Source organism: Myxocyprinus asiaticus, chromosome 23, assembly GCF_019703515.2.
Source record: "Myxocyprinus asiaticus isolate MX2 ecotype Aquarium Trade chromosome 23, UBuf_Myxa_2, whole genome shotgun sequence".
NCBI lineage: Eukaryota > Metazoa > Chordata > Actinopteri > Cypriniformes > Catostomidae > Myxocyprinus > Myxocyprinus asiaticus.
The window spans coordinates 43330231-43356597 of NC_059366.1; the positions used below are offsets into that span (position 1 = coordinate 43330231).

The 26367-nt window shown below is 37.7% G+C and overlaps 2 protein-coding genes across 4 annotated transcripts in view; both read right to left on the bottom strand.

Moving 5' to 3' along the window:
• Window positions 1-16550, bottom strand: part of LOC127413563 (bcl-2-like protein 11) — a 29428-nt gene extending 12878 nt beyond the window's left edge. Inside the window, exons 1-3 of the mRNA XM_051650806.1 lie at window positions 15047-16550; window positions 13139-13437; window positions 6169-6305 (exon numbers count right to left, since the gene is read on the bottom strand). Of these exons, the coding sequence (XP_051506766.1) occupies window positions 6169-6305; window positions 13139-13437; window positions 15047-15063 (453 nt within the window). The 5' untranslated portion in view covers window positions 15064-16550. The remainder of the gene's footprint in view (window positions 1-6168; window positions 6306-13138; window positions 13438-15046) is intronic.
• Window positions 16551-16701: 151 nt separating this feature from the next.
• Window positions 16702-26367, bottom strand: part of LOC127413528 (acyl-coenzyme A oxidase-like protein) — a 79948-nt gene continuing 70282 nt past the window's right edge. For all 3 annotated transcript variants that reach the window (XM_051650746.1, XM_051650745.1, XM_051650747.1), the window contains one exon: window positions 16702-18522. In XM_051650746.1, the coding sequence (XP_051506706.1) occupies window positions 18346-18522 (177 nt within the window). In that variant the 3' untranslated portion in view covers window positions 16702-18345. The remainder of the gene's footprint in view (window positions 18523-26367) is intronic.

Genomic DNA, 26367 nt, shown 5'->3' on the forward strand with positions numbered 1-26367 from the left:
GTCTAACCAAATAAAAACACAAGAGCGTTTACTATGCAAAACAAACTGCTGAAATTACATCACAGATACGTGAGAAGAGAAATAAACAAAGGCGAGGAGTCCAACCCCTTCATTTGGAGTGCTATCAGGCCAGTCCCTCTCTGACCCTGACTGAGAGCGGCTCTCGCAGGGGCCGAGTGTGTCTCCATGGCGCTCAGGAGAATGACCCGGTGCATAATTACAGCCCAGAGTCTAACCACAAGGTAAACAATGAAGTCGAGCTGTCCCAGAAACTCAGCTCTGCCATGCAAACATCGCTGTGTCTCTTTTCAGATGACCCCTCAGCCTATTAGCAATTCCAGTAGGGCTATTACAGGCTCTTAAACAGAAGTAGGCGGTTTAAGGGGACGTGGATAAATTCTGTTCTTCATAAGTCTTCTTAAACACTGCAGACTCTGTACAACACAGTTGTGACATATAAACACGGCTAGCCCAGTCTCACGCACACTCTCCCGTAATGTTCCCGTAATGTTAGCAATGCTTTCAGCCAGCATGATCTCATTAAATGTTCAGTGACGGTGGTGAAATTTTAGCAAAATTATTTTACTCAGTTCATTACATGGATCACAGGCAAAATGTTCACTGTGTGGCACTAAATGAAAGTTAAATGTTCTCCCAAATATATTAGGTTTTTAAGATTAATGCTCTATGCTCTTGCTCAACCAAACCTTCCTCCTCACCATAAACCTTAAACCTAACCCATAGTGTCAAAAAGCAAATGTTAGATGAAAAACGCAATTCCGAAGCAACCACGTAATTTTGTGGTGCTTCTATGACACTTTCAGGTCACGTGTCGACTCGTGTTCTTCAGGACTCATTCCCCGGTAATTTGTATTGCAAGTGTAATGCTCAATCAGTTACTGCGCGATTTGATCACGAATGAACAAACTTGTAAATGTAGCTGGTTATGTAATGCAAAGGCTAATGTATCGACTTACAAGTCATGCGCTGTAGCAAAAATGTTTAGATGTCATAAGATAGCATTGTGTGAGAAACAGGGTGAAAAGTAAGTGTTTATGAACCGATAATCTGCCGTTTTATTTGTGATTTGTTTGAAAGTCTTTAAAACCTCTAGTGTTCATTTCACCTAGAAACTGCCGTATGCATACAACGAGCCACATAAAAATTATTTTGCAAAGCTGTATGTATAGTAACGTGATCCTATGAGACCAGGTTGCATTAAGCATATTCAAATTAGAGGTGATGGAAAAAACAATATTTCAGTTTGCGTTATTTTACCTGAAAATACCGTACTGATATTCTAACACCAAAAAGAGGCAGGGGGAATTGAACACAGAAATTGTGTGAGAAAATAAAAAAAAACTTGGTTTCGTATATTATGACTTCAAAACTGTGACATTTCGACATTTCGGTTTTAGAATATTTAGCATTACACAAAAACCCTTGTGGCAGTATGGAGGATCTGTATGACATCATACAAATTAAAGAAGTTAAAGACTTACAGGATATACTGTACATTTTCTTAGCTCATCTGAGTTTGCATTTTGGTCGAACAGAACCAATCGAGTGTTCATTGATCTAATGTGGCAGTATGTTTTGTCTTTTCACACACTTGCTCTGAGTGGTGCTCAATCCTTTCTCCAAAGATATTAAGGTGAAAAATGTAAATGATGTTTATTCTTGGTGTTAGAATATTGATACACTATTGTGTTGTCGTTCTGAAAACTTTACTTGGTGCAAAGGTTACTGGCTTTGACACCACAACTGACAGTCTGTCAGTGCAAAAGGGACTTCTGGGGTCCTAAATGCCAACTTTGGGTCTGACCACAAGCGGGTAAACCAGGCAAACATGACACATCCAGCAACGATGAATCACTCCAATGCTGTTGAATCAAGAATCAGCTTTTATTTGTATCACAGGTTAAGTATTATTCACAGCTTGACAATACGACGAATAACAAAGAGAGTAAAGCAACAAAATAAAACAATGTAGATGTTATGTACAAGGATGGAAACTGCAGAATTGACTCTCATTTAATATAAGTCTATGTTTTGTTTTTTCACCAGGCGATCACTTGGAAAAGTAAAATCACATCTCTCCTCAAGCTGCATGACTTGGGGCAGTGGCTCTCAATCTTTTTGACTCCAAGGCCCCTCACTGTCCCAAGACAATATTTGAAGGCCCCCTTGCCCGAAACTAGAAGTGTCTGATTAAAATAATTAATCATGGATATTTTTTTATTCTAGAAGTTTCAGTAAGAGTCTGTTTATAATTTGTAGGCATACATCTTAGATTTTCTCCACGACTATTTTGGTCACGGGCGGATTAACGGATAATTCCCTTTCGGATGACTCCAGATAATCGATCCGTTTCTCAACATCCGACACTCTTGAAACCAACTCAGAGAACTTTGCTTCCATCGCCGTAATTGATCGACGTATTACAGCGAGATCCCCCAAGTCAGCAACAAACTTCGTCAGCATCACCGAGATGTTGGACAGTTGACGTTGAACCTCCTCTCCCGTCGCGCCTTCCACATCGAGTCCCCGGTCTGCAGGGCCGCCAGAGGTTTCATCTTGAGCACGTAAGTGTCTTTAAATGTCTCCAGAACCAGAGGATTTTGACTTCTTTGCCATGTTTACCTCAAAGAACAAATATGTAACTGGGTGTATCGAATCTCACCGGATTATAACATGGAAGTGCGCAGAGCTCGTGATTCACACGTCTGCTTCTCGCATGGCGTCACGTGATCCCCTGTAGGCATACATCTTAAAGTATTTTTTAGCATTTTAATTAAGTTGGATTATTGAATTATTTTAATATTTCTTATTTTAGATTAAATTTAAGTCATCTTGAGGCCCACTTGGAAGTGTGCTGAGGCCCCTAGTGGGTCCCGTCCCCCTGGTTGAGAAACACTGATTTGGGGAATCATTCATTTTCTTTGCACAAACAGTGCTGGACGAGTTATGTGCCAAAGGTTAATACTTAGGGTTAAGGGTTTGTATAAATCCCTAACGTTAATTATGAGCAACAGTATTCGTGATGCTTGTTAAGGCAAGAACATCCTAATAAATGTTGTGCTGTTGAGGTGTTTACGAGCCCGTCTGTAGTCTTACCTGCAGATATACGTATATAGTTCAAGAGGTTTTCAGGCCATGCTCACTTAAAAGGTAATTGTACACAGCAATAAAATCAAACAATGATAGTCGGGATAGATAAGAGGTTATTTGCATACTGATTCCACAGAGAAAGCCTCAATTAAAACCACATATTTTTAAACTCGGACACAGAGAACTAAAAGAAAATATTATTCGGAACAAACTGAAAATCCACAAAGAGGCTTCAAACCGACAGTTTCTATATAACAAACCAATTATACCGAGAGCTTAAAAGAACAGTTCACCAAAACATGTTGTTCCAAACCTGTATGACTTTCCTGCTTCTGAGGAACACGAAAGGAGATTTTAGGCAGTATGTTAGCATCAGTCATGTTGTGACTGCGAATGGTGACTGAGGCTAACATACTGGCTAACATCTCCTTTTGGGTTTCATGAAAGAAAATAAGTCTAATGGATGTAGGATGAGATGAGGGTGAAAAAATTATGGCAGAATTTGTATTTTTGGGTGAACTATTCCTTTAAGTTGACACAACACAAATACTACTAGAGAGAACCTTGTCCAACTGGACGGATGCCCAAACAGGAAGCACAACTCTGTATTGGAGTCAAAGAAGTGAAAGGCAATAACCCTTAAGCGATTCTTAAACAAGGTATTAATTACACTTGATTTAACCAATAAAGTAACTAAATCTTATCAGAGCGCATAGTCACTGAATAGCTGGAACATTTGTTTGTGCATATACATAATCAACGGTGGACATACTGTGCATGCACGGCTACTATAAAAATACATAACGCAACTGATAAATATGGTAACATGAGTCATACAGTATAGCCTGTAAATGATGTAGACATTGTACACTGTTTATGTCATATCTAGACAGATCATATCTTTATTACACACTGCAATGTATCTTTGCTACATATAGAAAATATATTGGCCTGTTGACGAAACATCACTTGCCCCACCAGGCCATGGGTGTTTCTTCAACTTTGAGCAATTTCATGTCCCAAGGGCTGATTTTTATTAAAATGAACAGATTTATTTATTTATTTATTTATTTATTTTTATATGAGGGTCACATTAAAACCGACTTGGAAACTTTTTACAAGGCCTTCATCATTTATTGGAACCAGACAGTGACTTTCCATTTTTAAATATGAAAAACCATTATAAAATGTTTTAATTATTACATGTTAAACTCAATGATAATCTAAACACAGAGTGAAATAAACATTCAATAATAGCATTTTTACACAATAAATATTGATATGGTTTATATACATTTTTAAAAAATGACGATTGTCCCACAGCTGTGGCGTCATTTCCACCACAGCAAACATTTTCACCCCTAATAAAGATTTTTCAAAAGTTAGTGTACTTGGTAACCAAGCGGACAAAAGTGTCAGTGAAGAGCATGCTTGAGATGAAATATGAGACAAGTGATGTTTGAAGAAAACAAAGAAAAAGTAAATATCACTTGTGAGCAGATTGTTCGAGAGAATAATTTCCAATTATGATGTAATTTTGACAAATATTGTTCCATTGTGTGTATTTAGGATACATAAAATGTTAGCTATGAAATGACAAAGGAGTTTGTCATTAATGTCATTTCCAGCACCGAATTCTATTAAACACAATTCAGAATTCAATATGTGCTGGAAATGACACTGTGGTGGGAAATTTCATGACTTTTTCATGAAAATTGTTTTCATCAAATTTTTTTTTTTTACAAAAATGGAATAAATCTCCTGTAATGCGTGTACATACACTGTTGAACACTGCTAGTAGATGCATTTCAAAATCTTTGAGAGTGTGAAAAATGTTTGAATGAGACAAGACCACCATGCTAAAAATGCCTTCAAGCTAATTTGAAGAAACACCCTCATGCGTTCCAATGATCTTACATTCGTTAGGTTAGGATTTTCACCATGTGCATGTGTTTTTACGCGTTTTTAGTGATGTTTAGTGTGAACATTGTTGCTTTGTGAATTTTGTTGATGTAAAAGGCAATAAGGTAACGTTATCTAGCTGGCAAACGTAGACTGGGTTTCGTCGAAATTGAAAGAAATGTAAGCGCAGCGTAGTTCTAGCGGGAAGACTAGCAGCTGTACATCATCGCACCATTAGCTAGGTAACTCCTAGCCAATCACATGTCTGCTCACAGTCTATCACATTGCTGTTTCAGTGTGCTAACACAGCAACCTCCACCACCCCACCGCCACCAGTTGAGTCCCGTCCTGCACGGGGGTAGGCTCCTCACCCCTGCCTCCTATCTCCGGCAGGATCTGATTGTCCGAGTACAACTTCTTCGGACCGCCAGACGGGTCTTACGCCAAAGAGAGACATTACATTCCTGTTTTATATTCATCAAATAAATTTCATCTAAAAATTTACTCAAGTCTGCGAGTCTTCCTGATAGATCTACTCGTGATTAGGCCTGGAGGCAAGAATGGGTTGAAAATTATCAATATATTTTATACAGTATCTATATTTTTCTGACACTTAAAAACAATTTGTGGTGGAGCCAAGAAAATGCTGGTGTGCCAAGTAAAAATTGGAACAAAATCGAACAAAATGGAACTTGCACAACTGGGCAAGCAGAAAACAATCCTTATTGTTGAGCCCTGAAAAGGGTTAAAAGTAGGTCTTTCCAGTCTGAACATCATATCAACCCTGATCCCTTATGAATAACCTTGATTTCTTGACTGCCACTAGTGTGATGCAACATTAAGAAATACAAGATATGAAAATAAAGCTCCCTTTACTGTGGTAAACACTTCCCTCATTAAAGCCTCGATCTGCAGAGACTCACAAAACCACTCTCATATAAGCACGCTCTACTCTGCAACACCTGATAAAAAACTATGATATGAGAGGCGGCGACTTCCAAAGACATACTCAACCCAATTACCCCGGACAGACAAAGACAGCCGTTGCTCTACAGAGTGAAATATTTCATCATCACAGTAGATCTCCTGCGCTTGAACCTTTGGTGTCACCAGCACACTCGCACATATGCACGCAATCATCTGACTGATACTCACTCCCTGAAAGTACAGGCAGTTGAACTCATCTCCAATGCGGCGCAGCTCCCAAGCGACCAACACTTCCTCTGGTCGCATGGCTCCAACAGGAGCTGCCATCTGCACGTGCTGGTTGCTTCGGTCAGCAAACCATACTTCTGTGAAAGACAATGACAAGTTTAAGATGACTACAACAGCCAGAACTCTTGTACATTAAAAATATAAAGTCTTAAAGGGAAAGTTCACCCAAATATTATATTCCCTTATTCACTCACACTCATGCCGTCTCAAACTAACACAAGTAACACAAACAAAGATATTTTGAAGGATTTATGGTGTGTTTTTGTCAATGGGGTCCAAAACTTTCAAGCTCCAAAAAGAACATTAATGCAGCATAAATGTAATCCATACGACTCGAGTCGTTTAGTCGTAATCATGATTTTATCATGAATAGTTTTGTCGCATGGATTACTTTGATGATTACTTTTTTCTTTTTGGAGCATGAAAGGAACCTATTAAATTACACTGTATGGACAAAAACACATCATCTCTCCATGAAAATATCTTCGTTTGTGTTCCACAGAAGAAAGAAAGCCATATGAATTTGAGACTGTATAAGGGTGAGTAAATAATGGGTGAACTCTCCCTTTAACTAGGGGTAGGGAATATATGCAAAAAATTTATATCACAATATTCGTAAACAACATTCTGGTTGATAACAATATATAATAAACACAGTAAACACATTATAATGCTAAAGTGATTCCAAAGCTACAATGGAAATGAAAGGTGGTTTTGATTTAAAACTATGTCCAAAGTAAAGATATGAGCCTATTTCACCGTTGCAGAATTTTGGAAAGTCTTTTCAAAAAGGAAAAGTCGTTGCAGAGGCAGAACAAGTTATTACATTTTGATAAAAGATTACGAAGAAAACCTTTTTTATTTTTATTTTGATGAATGTGAATGCGCGAATCGTCTAAGACCATTCATTTGTTTTAAATAAGGGTAACAGTCATTTTTAATTCATATTGGCTACTTAGTGTAGGACGTTTGTCTAACATGTGGTGACAGTTTAGTGTATATGGAACATGCATAAATCGCAATAGAAACAATACTCAAATTAAATAATTGATCGCTTCAACCGGTATTTAGCCCACGCTTAGGCCACGTCCACACTAATATGTTTCCGTCTAAAAATGACCCTCATCCACAATGATTTTTTTTTTAGCATTTTGACTATGACATGAGTTTTCAAATGAAAATCAGTATGGAAGTGTCTTTAGAAGGCTTTAGTATTGGAATTTCTCTTTGCTATCACTTAACTAAACAGTCTCGGGGTTATTTCAGTGATGCAAACAACCACCTCTGTAAACCTCTGGTTTGGTTTTTCCACGGACATTAGCATGAGAAAACATTTGTCAACAGCGCTTAAATTACTCTCTTTGTCCATGGTGCAACAGTAGGTGAAACACTGAGGTTATTTTGAGACAAAACGCTTCTAATATCAGCCAAATTCTGTCTGAACTCATATTGATCTTACGCTATGACTCAAGTGAGAAGTTGGTTTACTGATGTTTCTCATGCTCGATCATATTAGGACCATGGATACTCATTTCCTTTCACAACCCTGCTAAACCAGTTCAATTTAAACCAGACAATATCATAAATATCACTCTACGTTTTAGTCAACACTTTCACCTCGGCTCTCTCGTGCCTTTACAACCCAGCATCAGTGATACAATCACAACAAAGTCTCAAACAAGGGCGATGCTGAGTTTTGCTGATCTAAATCATAATGCAGTGATCAGAAGAGCTTGTATTCTGGCCTGATTTTGTTTAGCAATGCATCTTTTGAATAACATATCTGACTTACGCTGGCTAAACAGTTTGGTTATTTACCGAAGTGGCAACCACATTTTATATTAAGCTCTCTCAGTAAAAATTCAGGTTGCATCAACCATATTTACATTAAATCTGCATAGTTTGTACAGATCCAAAATGAACAACTAGTTGTAGTGACACAACACTCTTATGGACAAGGACAGCTTTTTCAGAATTACAGAAACACATGTTTCAGGCAACTCTCCTGCCTTGACTCAAATTTTGATATTGTCTCTCTATGCCATAGTTGCTCCAGTCACTAATATTTCTTTCAGCAAAATGGTTAACGGGTTAAAGGAATAGTTCACCCATAGATTTTCCCTTAGTTTAACCCCAAACCAAAACCTAACCATTAAGTCTAACCCCTTACCCAAACCCTAAACCTAAACCATGATTTTAATAGGAAGAAAGAAAACATTAGGGTTTAGAATGAGACGAGGGAAGCGTTTTAAAGGTTATTGACATACATAGATCATTTGTATTGCCTATATATGTTCAAAGACATTCCCTTTCTCAAAATAAAATGTTGGATAGGAGGCGGGCTAAAATTTGATGCCTGTATTCTTCGGTTTGTAATTCTGTTTGTTGATTGGTTGGTCTCTATGGGAATAAAAGTCATATCATATGATTTTGCCATTGCGTACGACTTAATAAGAGTCATCGTGAGACTATGTTGTTTAAAGCTCGTTCCCTGTGGTTTGCACATTCAGGTTAAAAACAAAGCAAATTCTTAAATGAACATGTGAATGACTGTGAGCTAGCTTTTCTTAAAGCACTCATTTATGCAACCTAGTCTCATAGAATGAACATTACTATAACATAATTTGTGCAAACTTACTTTTACGTGCCACGATCTACATTTCGCCACAGTTTACTGGTGAACTTAACACTAGAGGCGCTACAACAACTGTGTGCTTTATTCACTTTCATACAAATCACGAGTACAACGGCTGATTATGACTTTATAAACACTTATTTTTTGCTCTATTACACACTGCTTTGTTATGATAACAGATACTTTAACTCTAATGCAGAATTTGAAAAACCACACATTTTAACGCTTGAATTGCAGGCCCACCTACATTTACACACTTATTCCTATGTGACTTGTGTCCGCGGTAGCTCACCTGATTGTGTTGGACTTTGGACTCCATGGTTCAAGCTTAGCCAAGCACACAGGCTGACACGTGAAATCAAAGTGTCATAGAAGCGACAAAAAATGATGTGGTTGCTTCACAAAATTTGTTTTTCATGTTGCATTTACTTTTAGGACACTATCGGTTAGGTTTAGGTGTTGGTTTAAGGTAAGGATGTCTGTTTTATCTACCTCTTATTTGCTTTTAGATCACTATTGGTTAGGTTAAGGTGTTGGTTTAGGGTATGTCTGTTTTGTTCACCTCTCATCTGCTTTTAGATCACTATTGGTTAGGTTTAGGTTAAAGTTTTAGGTTAGGGAGGTACATTTTACACATTAAAACCTCCATCTAATATTCACCTTAAAAATCTTGTCTTATTATGAAACCATTTCACTCGCTTTTGGCGCCCCCACTGGACATTTCACTGGAAAACTAGCGTGCAATAAGCCATGTAATTTAGATGTTGCCACCGTCACGTAATGTTTATAAGATCAGGCTGCATATATGCGCAACAGACGTCATTTTTTTCTGAAACATTCCGGTTTGTTTCTCAGCAAAACCGTATCATATGCCTTCTAAAGATATGACGCACGAGTCACATGGATAGCTTCCATGATACTTTTGTGTAAGTGAGTCACTATAAACTGCCACTGTGTTGCAAAGACACAGGGCGATCTTCATTAAAACATCTCCTTTTGTGTTACACATAAGAAACAAATTCACACGGGTTTAAAACAACTATTTTATAACAGTGTACCTGGGCAGATAGTAGCAAACTGTTGTGCACCAATAAGGGTACAAAGTTCATAAGTGTAAATTCAAGACCTCATGCCAACACACAATGCAGCAGCTAAAGGTATAAACAAGCGGCCACTGGTGGAGGAGCTCTCATGTCGAGCGAGCCACAGATCAGAGCCTTGATAACTTGTTTCTCTTCGCCATTAAGAGTGGCTTTTCAGAGACTGTGCGATTGTGAGCCGCTACAGGAAGACAATTATCGCCATCTCATATCTCCTGCCTCTCAATAGGGAAAACAGAGATGGATGGATCTCGTGTCTAGCCTTCACAAAAGACGGTCAAGTCTATTTTGACTGCGTGCACTATGGCTGCTTCTTACGAGGCCTCGATGACGGCACAGGTAAACAAGGATACAACAAGCAAATCAGCCTACTCCATCAGACTCCATGATGATGGGTTTGCAAGATGTTGTGAATGGACCAAACCAAACAGACTTCTCACAAAATACAAAACCAGAGCGAACAAACAAACACATGCAAGCGCATGCGCCGTATAGACTTCAGAACTCATGTGCACTAGCTGCAATAACACGCACTTGAAGCGCAGTAAACACTTTGACATTGACAAAGAAAATGCTAGAATTCTTTTAGTCAGCCAGGATAAGTGCAAAACTGCAAAGCTTTAAAACACTCACCACTGTGCTAATGTACTGAGGGCCAAGGATAACCAAGGCACTTACAGTGGCCCCAAGAAGTATTTGGATACTTTAAGGAATATTACAGCTCAATTGACAACATTTGTGGCATAATGTTAATTACCACAAAAATATTTTGACTCGTCCCTCCTTTTCTTTAAAAAAAGCAAAAATTGGGGGCCTGGGTAGCTCAGCGAGTAAAGACGCTGACTACCACCCCTGGTGTCGCGAGCTCGATCCCAGGGTGTGCTGAGTGACTCCAGCCAGGTCTCCTAAGCAACCAAATTGGCCCGGTTGCTAGGGAGGGTAGAGTCACATGGGGTAACCTCCTTGTGGTCGTTATAATGTGGGTCGCTCTCGTTGGGGCACGTGGTGAGTTGTGTGTGGATGCTGTGGAGAATAGCGTGAAGCCTCTACATGCGGTACGTCTCCACGGTAACGTGCTCAACAAGCCACGTGTTAAGATGCGCAGATTGACGGTCTCAGACGCAGAGGCAACTGAGATTCGTCCTCCACCATCCGGATTGAGGCGAGTCACTATACCACCACAAGGACTTAGAGCACAAGGAGAAAAAGGGGAGGGGAAAAAAATAACAAAAATAGAAGTTACAGTGAGGCACTTACAATGGAAGTGAATGGGGCCAATTTTTAGAGGGTGTAAAGGCAAAAATGTAAAGCTTATAATTTATAAAATACTTGCATTAATTCCTCTGTTCAAACAAGTGTATTATTTGAGCAGTACATTTTTTTGTTTTCAGAATCAGAATCAGAAGAATCAGAATGAGCTTTATTGCCAAGTATGCTTACACATACAAGGAATTTGTCTTGGTGAAAGGAGCTTCCAGTGCACAAACAATACAGCAACAAGACAGAGATAATAATAAAAAATAATTAAAAAATAAATAAAAATAGAATAAAAATGAAAAGTGAAGAGAAAATAAAATATACGTACATAGAAATACACAATAGGACAATATATATAATATATACAGGTACATCTTGTGGCTATACTTTTGAAACAGTGAGTGTTTTAATGTTTACAGATTGGCCTCATTCAGATTAATTTTATATATATTTTTTTAAAAATTAGGGGAAAGTTTAAATACATTTTTGTGGTAATCAATATGGTCACAAATGCTGTTAACTGAGCTTAACCTGTATTGAACCCGGAATATTCCTTTAAGCCACACTTAAACATTTCTGAAGTTCATTGTTTTAAATACAAAATATTGAAGCAAGTGGTATCTGCAAACAAATGATCCTAGAGCTATTTTTAGAAATAACTTCAACGTTTTGAGCCTTTTTTTATGACTTTTAACCAACTGGTGCTAAGTCAGTTCCCCTCAAGTTCACACAGGAGGTCAGCACACTATGGACATGTTTCACTAATGTGTGACAACCAGGAAGTGTTCAAATACCTTTTTGTCTTTATTTTGAACAGTAATGTTTTATCATTATTTTAAACCAGAGAACTTCTTTTTGATAAATGATTTGCTTTAAAAGTGTGCATGTGCTATATGCCTTTAATATAAATGCAAAGACAATTTTTTAAAGGGATAGTTCACATAAAATGAAAATTCTCTCATTTACTCACCCTCATGCCATCCCAGATGTGTATGACTTTATTTCTTCTGCTGAACACAAATGAAGATTTTTTGAAGAATATCTCAGCTCTGTAGGTCCATACAATGCAAGTAAATGGTGACCAGAACTTTAAGGCTCCAAAAAGCACATAAAGGCAGCATAAAAGTAATCCATACGACTCCAGTGGTTAAATCCAAGTCTTCAGAAGTGATATGATAAGTGTGGGTGAGAAACAGATCAATATTTAAGTCCTTTTTACTATCAATCTCCACTTTCACATTCTTCTTCTTTTGCTTTTTGGTGAGTCAAATTTTTCATGCATATTGCCACCTTTGGGGCAGGGAGGAGAATTTATAGTAAAAAAGGACTTAAATATTGATGAACCGTTTCTCATCCATACCTATCATATCGCTTCAGAAGATCTGGAGTCTTATGGATTACTTTTATGCTGCCTTTATGTGCTTTTTGGAGCTTCAAAGTTCTGATAACCATTCACTTGCATTATGAGGACCAAAAGAGCTGAGAAACTCATCTAAAACTCTTACTGTGTTACGCAGAAGACAGAAAGTCATACACAGATGATGGCATGAGTAAATGAAGAGACTAAAGAATATTTATTTTTCAGTGAACTATCCCTTCAAGAGTGGCCAAATGTCCAAACAGGCACCCGCATGCATCAAAATTAAGTTGCAATTATATTGATATTGTCATGCACGTAATAAGTCTAATTTTAAGGCACTTTATAATAAAGTGTAACTGTAAACGGTCGTGTTAAATAGTTCATGGGTCATGCAATGTTTAAATGAAGTGAAATATGATGCATAGGATAATCTCAAAGCTCAGGCACACCGGGGCGGGAAAGCAGTCGGCAGCTTTTGATCTTTCAATTTGAAATAATCAAATTCCTAAAGGACTATAATCCGTCATGTTGTGCTAACTCCAGGGGGGGGGCTCTTACCGTCATTTTGGCCGTCTTGCGCTTCGGAAATATTAGGCATTAGAGGGGAACTTGGCACAGACTCGCTGTCGCCGGAAAAATAGCCACTAGAGGACCTGGAGAAGTTTCGGGACAGCGGTGACCTCGACTGGTAACCATGAGGACCACTCGACATGGAAATCCCTCCCCTTAACGGGTCCCCATCGCTCGGCTGAGGGAAGGCAAACTGCTCGGAGCGCAAGACCTCTCCGCCGCCGGTGCTCTCTCCGCTTCCCCGCGTCTCTTCTAAAGAAGCCGGGCCATTAGCCAGCGTTTGCTCTCTGCGGAACAAATGAAACACTCATTACTGTCTTTTTCAAGCGTTTCGAAGAGGAACTGTGTGCTTCTTTATTTATTTATTTATTTATTTATTTTGCTCAGTTGGCAGCGAACGCTACGAGTAGACCCGGTGAAGTGCGTCACAGTCGATCTCCACTTCAACTTCCCTTTTCTTCCTTAGAGCAAAACACTGGAGTCAAATCTACAGTTTTGGAATAAAACTCTTGAATTCACGAAACGAGCGTGTCCCATGTAGCGTCGAGATCGCGTTGTATGTATGCGTCAATCGCAGTGGTCTCGAGAGGGTGTGTTATGGTCGTTTGTTTAAAATGAAAACGTATAGTTATCTGTAACACTTGAAACTCTGCCAGTAACTATATAAATATGGGCTAAACCGCGTCGCTACGATGACAAAGCATAGCCACAAATATATAGCCTAAATGATACCCCAAACGATGAATATAACGCACAATATAAACACAACAAAACAACTGTTCGTCATGCTATCGTAGTATGATCTTTGATATATTTGTTGCGCATGCACTTGTCAGCTGCCCACTAAATACTAAGTACCGCACTGTCAATGCACAATACTGTAGGTGCGCGCGACATAGAAACATTCGCGCTGCGAATTCGCGTTTTATTTTTATTACAATTTGATTGCATTTGACAGCGACGGGTAAAGTCAGTACTCTATACTTTACTGTAAGTAATGTTCAAGCTTAACAATCGAATTTGACGCGATTTCTTTTCACCGCGAGAGCGACGGCAAACACTTTCGTTCGCACCAAAAACAAAGTTTCCTTTTAATAGGAGCGCGTTGACGCCTCCAAGTGTTCAGGCAAACGGACAACAAGACAATAGAGCAAAGTAACGCGAGTGTCAGTCTAGCCGAAATCTTGGTTGCAAACTTTTCGTGTCCAATTTGAAAGTAAAGCGCGAATAAATGCAACTCTCAATGTGACTCGTCGTATAGAATATCGCCCGGTGTGCACATACAGAACTTTGACAACAACAATAACAACCGCAAGTTTCATCGCAATTCTCTATTTTGACTAATCCAGCGGTGTGGGTAACGGAAAACAAAGCAAACAGGTGCCTGACTTTATCCGTCTCAAAACACGGTTAAGTTATTCAGTCTGCGGAAATGTCAATGCTATTAGTCCATTAAGGGGAGTGGACTCAAATCTAGTGCATCTTAACTTTTGTTTTCTTTGCCACATTGTTTGGCTGGACACGACGCAACGCGAAGCCGATCAGAGACAAAACGCGCATCGTAAGTTTTCGCTTTTTTCCGCCGCGCGCGCAACATTGTCTTTGCGCGTAATTGCGCGTCGCTAAAATTAAATACTAACGCTGACTACAACGCATGGTGAACTTGACTAATAAATAAACGTGTAACTACATTTACTAAACCAAATGGCCTTTCTTGGGTTTTAAATCACAGCGATCATGTGTCCAAATAAAACGCGTAGCCTACTTTAATTGCGTATAATTCTTTTTTGAGAGACAATGTTGTAATTTAGAGATGGTGCTGTTGAATTTAACACAAAAGAAAACGTAGACTTAGAGACAGCCGGCATAATGCACGATACTCCCGAATGAACTCACCTGGACGTGTCCGACATATCCGCTGAGGCATACGCTTTAGCGCATCATAATAGCGATAAAAATAACAAAGGGGGGAAAATAGAAATATCCAAGAGATATAAAAAATAAATAAATAAAAAAACACAATAAAAAAAAAAAAAGCTCTGTTGTGAACAAAAAAAAAAAACTATTCCAATTTCAGACAATCGATGACTTTAAAATCTCGACGAATTTATTCCCTTTTGAGGAGCTGCCACAAAAGAAGTTCCTGTTTGAGAAACGTCCACAAGATTGTTTTTGGAGTGTCTCTTTTGTCTCGGTTGGATTTTAAGTGTACTTCCTCGCCGAGGCTCGCTCCCCTGCGACCGCACCGCAGAGAGAGCAAGTTGTTCTAAAGTCTATTTACTGAAGCGAACGCTAAGAGCAGCAGCTGCGCAAAACCACGCCCACAATGGGGCGTGATCTGTCACGTGCTCCGCCCATTGGGCTGGGAACTTCTCAAACCACAGTCACGCTCCACATGTACACAAAGATTAAACATCACACTGTATTTATTTTGCACAATATTTTTTGTTTTGCAAGGGCTAGCCTCTTTTGTGGTATATTTCATGTACAGTCTGGTCAAATAATGTTTGAATCACAAGCGACATATCAAAAGTGCACTGTGGTAATTATGTAACAATGCAATATGTAATACAGACCGTTTTATTAACATTCTAAGCATTCTGTATGTACATTAATAGCACAGCACATGTACCCAGACGTCTATTGGATGTTTGTGTTTACATCTGGAAGACATATTTTTTTTTAGATCTGTAATACATCTGTAAGACGTTTCCTTTGGAAGTTAATAAGACATACAGCCTTTGTCTTTTGAGATGTTTATGACTAAGAATGTTTGTAAATCTGATCTTTTAAGATGTTTAGCAGATAAGAATGCACCGCTTTACAGATGAAATATTCTTGAACAGACATCTTGGAGACATATGTGCTTTCTGGGTATTTTATCTTATTAATGAAACAATCTGCATATAGGTAACTTTCTAATTTGAACACTAAACAAAAGATAAGATCCACCTTTATGAATAATGTAAATGTAGAGAGAGCCAAACAGTTTAACAAACACCAAAGTTCCAGTGTTGTAATTTAATCTTCATAAAACTTTCATTTACAAATTACATTGATCACATTGATTTTGGGACGGGTTATAAGTTGGCTTTGCATTAGAACTATAATTAGTAACTATAATTCAATAAACAGCCATATTGATCACACTAGACAGTGATGTTTGCTCTGAGCTTATTAGGTAATTTGTGATTAGATAAATGAAATATGCTCACTAGATTGATGTATACAAACCATACTGTTGCAAACCACAAAGTCTGGCTTGTTTTGAAGGTTAACTACAGCATAATCAAATAACATTAGTAACAGAGAGAGGACTTTATTAATGCAATTATTAAAATGTATTGCAATATTTAGTTAAATCAAAGTAAACTCATTACCAAGTCATGCATACATTATGATAAATTAATAAGAAGTTTGGTCCAAACTACACATACAGAATGAGAGTAGCATTACATTTTTAGTATCAAACCCAAATGTGTACTGTTACTCAATGTAGGTACCGATTACTGTAGGCATAAATAATTTAATAACTGTGCATATGTGTGATGACTTACATTTCAACTCTTTCAGGCTCTGTTGGCACTATATCTACAAAACTCCATCTTGGCAGAACTCACCTTAAAATCTATGCCACAAACATCCATTGCATTTTAAAACAACCACTTTGTTGTCAAAAAAAAAAAAAAAGCGATGAGATCATAAGAAATTACATAACTACTTTATATCTATGTAACAACTGTCTTGTATACTAACTCCTTTGAGGGCAATCAGAAGTTGCTGAAATTACTGAGAGATTATGAAATGTAAGACTCATTAAATTTGTAACCAGAATGGACATTTATATTAGATAAAACCACAATTATTCATTATGTCCTTGTAAACATCCTATCAGAGGTCCTCTTTAAGTGCAAGATGTTCAGTACATTGGATGGAGTACAATGCAAATAAGTTTCAGGTTTTTTTCCCATTTGGACACTATTCAGCTTTTCAAAAGCATTAAACATTTTTAGAACCCATAAAGACACAATGTGCATAAATGTATTTCCCTTCTTCATACACAGAAAAAGAAACATTATTATAAGTAATATTCCGTGTTCAATACAAGTTAAATACACATTGATTCAAAACTATAGCCAAAAGACATAAACATTATCTGGGTCAACATGACTTAGTGTTAAAATGTCTGTTCTACATGATTTTAGTGTACTAAAATTGTGTCTAGGGTTTACCGGTGATGCAACAAAGTTGTATTACTGTATATAACTTTACACAGAAAAGGTTAGTAAGTGATTCATTTTTTTCACATTAAAATTGTCAACGTATAATGTTTACATCTTTGGGTATCTTTTTGAAACATTGTGTATGCACTGGCCCATTCACTTTCATTGTAAGTGCCGCACTGTTATCTCACACACACACACACACACACACACACACATACACACACACACACATTTATGTATATATAGAAACGAGGGGTGAGTCGAAATAATTTTTTGGTGGTAACCAACATTATTCTATAAATGCTGTTGATTAAGCTTAACTTGCATTGGACATGGAACATTCTTTTAAAGGTACAGAAAAGTAGTGTCATACCTTCTCATGACATTAAAATTCTTTTTGGCACAAAGCATGACACTTTATAATAAAACATTAGGGAAATAAGAACTATTGCATTGACCGACTCCAATAATTCAATCCCTTTAAGGCAAGACAGTTCATGTGGCCATTTTGGTGATGGTGCAGCTCCTATATACTTGGGAAAAGATAAATTTCCAAAACTGTTAGTCAAGAGTCTGTTTCTATAATATATCTTAAATCAGAAATAAAACCAAAGGCCTCATAAATTGTGCTTCTTTGACTCAAATCATGTTAAATCAATTATTTTTCAGGCTGGTCCAGCAAACGCGGGTTCAAGAGTAAACAAATAGGTCATGCATCTATCAAAAATGTGACTGGCTCTTTTAACCGAAAGGTTTTCCATTCCTACAGATTTCTCCCATTAATTTTCATCGAGTGGTCCGTTTTCATGCACTTATAATGTCTCTGTCTCAACCATTGTAAAAAAAAAAAAAAAAATGCAAAGCTGTTCCAAACTATTGAGGCCAGCTACCTGAAATCACTCGATTGTGTTTCTGTATCCTCGTAAGACAGTGGGTTGGCCTCTTGCACATTGCTCCAGGTTCATTTACTCAGAGCTTAGACAGAGGCAGGCCACTACTGGGATACTGTGGCTGGGCGTAGAAGGCCCACTCCGCCCTGGGGTTGGTTACCCCCGCGATGGGGGCTTGGATACAACAGAATGGGACGTTGAAGTCAGCGACCACCTTCAATGCATCGTCCTTCACCGATCTGCACAGCTCCAAAAGCTTCAAAACAAGCAGACCGCAATCACTTGAGGGTTAATGCAGCAATTACAATACAAGAAATACCACACAAGTGCTGTTTGACTGAAAATTAGCATGGCCTTTGATCTGAATGAACTGGTTTTATTCAAGACAAAAACATTATTTAATGTGACTAAATCAATCGGAATAAATTAGGTTGCACCAATGAAACAAATTTTTAAGGGTTAGATCAGAAAGCTTTAATTGATTGTTAATGCAAGATATAAAGTATTTTACAACAATGGCTAAGCACTGGCTTAAAAGAAACCAGAGCTGCACTCATATTTAATTATTAATAAACTTTTGGTCTAATACTTTTTATTATATGTTCCCAGGGTTGGGAGCACCATTATTACTTTAATATTTATTTATTTATTTGGGTAGGGAAAAAAGCCTATCTACGGACCTGAGATGCAAATTAGCATGTGCTAAAATCTAAATGTAGCTATTTTTTTTTTCTATTTTTTTTTAGTGTGCTGAAATTATGTTTTTATAGTATTTATTTACTGTCCCTATACAAATAAATAAATACATAAATTGAACATAAAAAGAAAAAAATTGAAACTGATTCTTCTTAAAATCCCATTTTTTTACTTTAAAGTTTACTCCAGATTTGGTTGTGTTTATTAGATCTGATTACTATATCTGTTAAATAAATAGCAATTACACTGCATAGTTTGGGCCCTGTTGTTCATTTTTAAAATTAATATTCAAAGAAATTATTTTCATAATGTACCAAGTTAGTTGGTCTCATGTATAATTTACAGCATTAGCTGAGAGAAAATTTCATTCATGTGTAGGCAAAATAGAAATTATAACGGAAATATACCCAAATGAATCAGAATCGAATGAAATCGAGAACTTTTAATGAAACTGGGAAATCTGTATATACCCAACTCTTAACCGTTCTATCAACAAAAAGTTAATATTGCATAACTGAAATTTAAGACACAATATGGCCTGCTGTTTAATTATTTGTGGTCCATCAATAAAAATGGTTTGCTAGCTGCAGTGCTGGCCAGAAGAAATACACATCCTTTACTACAGTATTCTCAAATCTAACCAAAACATTTGAATGCATGGTGTAGCACAGGGAAACATAGAACCCTGAACTTTAGGATTACAGTACCTTGCCTAGCACAGCACCCTCTGGTGGACATAAAGCAACATTTAATAACACTTTTTGTAAAAAAAGCAAAAATAAAAAGAAATTGGAAGTTACCTATGGTATGAGATTAAATGTGACTTGTTGTCATTCAGGTGTGAGAGAACATATTCTAGAAAAGCGTTCACCACAACCAAAAGTTAAACCAGGACCACAGCATGGTGGATCAGCTAACAAACTGACTAAACAAAACTCAGAAGACTTATTACTGTACTTACTGTCCGTTCATCTAGTGACTTTGGTCACTATATTAGCACTATATTTAGCTTGATGAAATCGATGGGTTGTACTGCTGTTCAAATTTGTGTTGGTTGTTCAGCTGAGGAAACACTGAAAAAGACATCTTTCCAGAAAATTTTCAGTAAATAAAAATAAATAAATAAAATAATAATAATAATATATATATATATATATATATATATATATATTATATATATATAAAATCCAGAAAACACATGCAAAATGCATGTGCACAGCTTTATAACAATGCAAGCCACTCTGAATAAAGTCTACAGTGTTTTCATTATTATTCATTATTTTTTTCAATCATTGTGGGCCGTTGGCATGCCATGAAAATATGTAAATTAATTATAAATGCAGATTTTACGATCTCATTTTAAAGGAATATTCCAGGTGCAATACAAGTTAAGCTCAATTGACAGCATTTGTGGCATAATATTGATTACCACAGAAAATTATTTCAACTCGTCCCTTGTTTATTTAAAAATCGCAGATGCAGTGAGGCACTTACAATGGAAGTGAATGGGGCCAGTCTATATACATTGAAATACTCACTGTTTCAAAAGTATAGCCACAAGACGTAAATATAAGCATGATTTTATTGTGATAAAATCGCTTATAGGATTTATATCGTTGCGTAGTCATGGCACCAAAGTTGTAAGATTGGATATAACTTTACACATAAGATTAGCAAGCGATTTTATCACTCTAAATCATGTTAACACAAATATATTTTTCCAGCTCATGGCTATATGTTTGAAACGGTGAGTATTTTTAACATTTACAGATTGGCCCCATTCACTTCCAACTTGTATTGAACCTGGAATATTCATTTAACTGAGAGGAATATTTACTTAAAAAAATCACTTCTCACACCACAGAACTGTGCTTTAATGAACTGCATAAAGGTGATTAATGATAAAGAAATTGTTACCCGGTAACGTTACGAACATACACTTTCCCTTATTCATAAGTATTTTAACCTAAAACCTTGCTGTTGAATAAAGGTTCGCATTTGAGTTATTAGCTGAGTTATTACACATTAGACTGACTGTGAGAATCATTTGTCTCCTGCGATTTCTTCATTCATAAGGTGTCACACCAATACCATAGACATCCTGTGTGAGTCACCGAAGCTGCTATTTTCTCCCACATCATCTGACAAAGAGTTAATTTATCGTCCTGACACTTAGGATCCAGCTCAAGTGCTTCGCATCGCAGATGAAAGACAGATGATCATAGGCTGTCATTTTTCAGCAAAGCTCTGCTTGTGTATTCTGACTTTTATAACCCTGTAGTGTGAAACCCCTCATTGTTCTGTTTGAGAAACACTCGCTTATCTGTGTGGCATTAATGCTTGAAATATGTTTGGACACGTCTTGCTCAATAACCTTCTGTCCAAGCAAGAGCTTGAGGTATGTCTGATCTCTCGCTTTCTCTGTCTGCCTCTCTGAGCAGCCGATCTCAACAAAAGCAGAGATAAGGAAAGTGTATAAAGAGAGAAGAAAAAGGAAAGTGGGAGAGGTAGTCAAAGTGGAAATTTCTAGCAGAGTTTTTTGTTCAGTGGCGTAGCCAAGGGTGGGCCTAGGCCCATCCAAATTAGACCCAGAATATTAGAGGCTGTTTTTTGATTTCAAATATATATGTATAAAACAGTTTAAAAATGCATAAATTCTGATTTCTGAAAGTTAGGTTAATTTGGTCGAATGTGCCGCTTCTCTGTTGTGAAGGAAAATTTGATTAAATAAATGTGGGCGAAATCTTGGCCCATCCATTTTTATTGAGGCCCACCCAAAAGTAATTTCCTGGCTACGCCCTTGGTTTTGTTACCTGTGAGAAGCGCTTTGAATTTGCTTCAAATAATCTGATTTGGTCAGGTTTGTGGTCTGGTTGGTTTGTGTGGTCAGAAATACAAGTAAACACTGCAAAGCTTGTACTACAGTTGATTCATATTAAATAACTGAAAGAGAGAATAAATTAAAGGAATGTTTTGGGTTCAATATAAGTTAAGCTCAATCTACAGCATTTGTGGCATGATACTGACTACCACAAAAATAAATTTTAACTCGTCCCTCGTTAAAAACATAGAGCAAAAATCAGGGTTACACTGAGCTACTTACAATGGAAGAGTGAGGACAGTCCTAAACATTAAAATACACTGTTTCAAAATTATAGCCAAAAGACGTAAACACTATACAAGTTAACATGATTTTAGTGTGATAAAATCACTAACCTTTTATGTCTTAAGTTATATGCAATATTACAACTTTGTTGCCATGACGACGCAATATTTTTAAACCCTGCAAGTTATTTTTATAGCACTAAAATCATGTAGAATGGAGATGTAATTACACTAAAATAATTTTAACAAGTATATTGTTTATGTGCAGATAATCATCCCAAACTGATTTGATGTTCAGGATTGTAACACGCTGACACACATCTGTACAGTATGTTGAACTAAACACTGTCTGGACATATGCGGCAGGTTCTGTAACTCTTCACAAAATCTGGGACATTCTATAATGCTTAACATTAGGGCTGTCATGATTATGAAATTTGGCTGACGATTAATTGTCTCTTTTAGGGCTTTCACAATTAATTGTCATTTCTTAAGGTGCATGTGTGCTTCAGAAAATAGGGGCGTAGAGTGGCCCAATGGTCAGAGGCAAAAATGATGTGCCAGACAGTGATGAAGAGGATCCCAAAGTGGTGTTTATTAAGGTGCCAAAAATGATTTACTGTGAAAATATAAAGTAGAAACAAAAAAAAAAACAGTACAAAAATAAAATAAAAATGCAACAATATGCAAAAATGGCTAAACCAGCAAATGGCCCAAATTTACAACACTGCTAACATACAAGTTCACTCCTTGAGTCAATTTGATTGATCTGACACTCTAAAACTCACTCTTTTAAAGGGTCTAGCTCATCCCCCTAATGAACCATTTCCCACAAGGAGGAATGAAAACAAACAAAACAATAAAATATACACAATAAAGTACAAAGTATGACAAAACAACCAGTATGCACACAGACAATACAAGATTTGTTAACAGAAAGAGTATTTAACAGCAAAATTAAAGACAAAAACCTGCTGTTATTAACTTCCCCCCTCTGACAGCATTAACAAATGGTACGGTCCAATTTGAGGGGTGTGGCTGTTGCTTTAAGAACCTGTTGAGACCAGATGCCTTGTTTGATTGTGCAGCATGTGAACCGCTAAATGTAACGGCAAAATGGATGGTTTGGTGGCATGTTCAAGAACTAAAGGTAATTTGACAAAATGACGATGTGTTGTGACATTACTTGAAAATGTAAGATAATATTAAACAGACATGTTAAAAAGAAAATTACATACAAGAAAACAAATAAACAAGAAACACAATGACCTCTTACTTTGGACAAAAACACCACAAACGAACACAACACATTTTTGATATACTAAGATGTTGAGTGCTGGCATAAATCAGTTTACACTGATCAGCCACAACATTAAAACCACTGACAGGTGAAGTGAATAACATTTATTATCTCATTACAAAGGCACCTGTCAAGGGGTGGGATATATTAGGCAGCAAGTGAACAGTCAGTTCTTGAATTTCATGTGTTGGAAGCATGAAAAATGGGCAAGTGTAAGGATCTGAGAGACTCTGACAAGGGCCAAATTGTGATGGCTAGACCACTGGGTCAGAGCATCTCCAAAACAGCAGGTCTTGTGGGGTGTTCCTGGTATGCAGTGGTTAGTACCTACCAAAAGTGGTCCAAGGAATGACAAGGTCATGGGAGCTCAAGGCTCACTGATGCACGTGGGTAACAAAGGCTAGCCCCTCTGGTCCAATCCCACAGAAGAGCAACTGTAGCACAAATTGCTGAAAAACTTAATGCTGGCCATGATAGAAAGGTGTCAGAACACACAGTGCATTGTAGCTTGCTGCGTATGGGGCTGTGTAGCCACAGATTGGTCAGAGTGCCGACTGACTCCTGTCCACCGCCGAAAGTGCCTACAATGGTCACGTGAGCGTCAGAACTGGACCATGGAGCAATGGAAGAAGGAGGCCTGCTCTGATGAATCACATTTTCTTATAGATCATGTGGACGGCCGGATGCATGTGCGTCGTTTACCCAGTGAAGAGATGACAGCAGGATGCACCATGGGAAGAAGGCAGGCCGGCAGAGGCAGTGTGATACTCTGGGCAATGTTCTGCTGGGAAACCTTGAGTCCTGGCATTCATGTGGATGTTACTTTGACATGTACCACCTACCTAAAGATTGTTGCAGACCACGTACGCCCCTTCATGGTAACGGTATTCTCTGATGGCAGTGGCCTCTTTCAGAAGGATAATGTGCCCTGCCACACTGCAAAAAGTGTGCAGGAATGGTTTGAGGAACATGACAAAGAGTTCAAGGTGTTGAATCCAAATTCCCCAGATCTCAATCTGATTGAGCATCTATGGGATGTGCTGGACCAACAAGTCTGATCCATGGAGGCCCCACCTCACAATTTACAGGACTTAAAGGATCTGCTGCTAATGTCTTGGTGCCACCTTCAGAGGTCTTGTGGAGTCCATGCCTCGACGGATCAGAGCTGTTTTGTCAGCACGAGGGGGACCTACATGATATTAGGCAGATTGTTTTAATGTTGTGGCTGATCGGTGTATGTGTGTGGGTGTCAAGTCCATGTAAGAGTTCAAAACGTCGACAGTCTTAGCCTGTGACAACTGGTATATGATTTCCTTTTAAGGCTTCAAAAAAGTGTGAATGACATGACAAATAATGTTTTTAAGATCAAAATGTTTCTAAACACTTAAAATATGTCTCTTTTGGTCAACTTTAGTTTTCGTTAATTTTACATTTACACTGTTGTTTTTAGAACTAATATTTTATATATATACACACACACACATACTATGCAGTAGTAAAATATTTCTGTCCTTATTTCTTCACTTTTACACATTATTTTAAGGCTCTTTGACTAAAACCACTAGCCCTTATTTCTCATAAATTGTTTCATAATTGTATCACTCCTCAGAAATGGAGTAAGCGTTTGTCTCCTCCTCTGCGTCACTGCATGTTATTAACACTGTCTGCGTATATGAAATCACAATGACCAGAAACATTTGCCATTACACGATCGTTTAAAGTAAACCCGGAGTGCTTTGCATTCACTATCAAAGTTTATATTTGTCGTGTAAATTTTTGCATGAGTTTGGCACGAGTCTCTGCTGACGGCACGTGCATCAGATAAGCGTATATATATATATATATATATATATATATATATATATATACTATATAATACTACATACAGGCAAGCAGACGAGCCCAGAATCTGAACGCAATGCACAAAGTTGCACTTTAAGCATTTTCCCCGCATAGAAAACTGTTAAGAAGAAAACGCTTATTGTGGCTTAATGTATGAAGATTTCATTCAGATTCTGGGCTCGTCTGCTTGCCTGTATGTAGTATGAGTCACCAATAAGGTGCATATTGAATTTGGCCTTAAAATTTCACTGTTTTAGTACATTAGGCCACGTTAAGCATTTTACACAATAAACAATTTAGAATGCAACATAATCTTTTTATGAGCACTACAGAAAAAAATGGAGAATAAAAAGCACATTTCCTGTGTATTTTAATTGAAGATTTGATTTTCATCATCGATTTAGCTTTTGTTGAAAAAGGTTGTGCATATGAGCTGACATCACTTCTGTAATAGCTTTGACATTTTTTTTTAAGTCTGTAGTTTTGACTGCACCCACCAGCTAAACAATTTGCATAAATACATTTGATTGAATAATACATGATCAAATGTGCTCATCTAAAAGTTGCCGTTTCATGTTTTAAAGAGCAGTGTAACTGAACTATGGACATACAGGGTTAAACATGCACGCTCCGGTCCAGAACTGAACCATGGATCACTTGACGACCGCCGATGCTGTTGCACGTGATGAGTGTTGTTAAACTCACCGCTGAGTTTAGCGTAGAAAGCACTCCGATGTTAACCACGGTTTTATCAAAATCATTTAGAGGGTCAGATAAAAGTGATTGGCGAACCTCATCAAATCACTAACTTTAAGACATTAAATCATACCGGGAGACTCTGAGAAGTGGTGGTACTCAAGAAAAACTGCCGGTACTCCGTAGAATAAATTAGAGAAGTGCAGATACTGCGTACCGTTGAGTATCCACGCACTTCAGCACTTAATTTACAGTAAATACAACTAAGAACACGAAAATAGTGATAACGTCTCAGTTACTGTCGTAACCTCCGTTCCCTGATGGACGGAACGAGACGTTGTGTCGATGTAGTGACACTAGGGGTCACTCGAGAGCCCCGAACACCTCAGATTTTTGAGAAAAGGCCAATGAGAATTGGCGAGTGGAATTTGCATGTCACTCCCCCGGACATACGGGTATAAA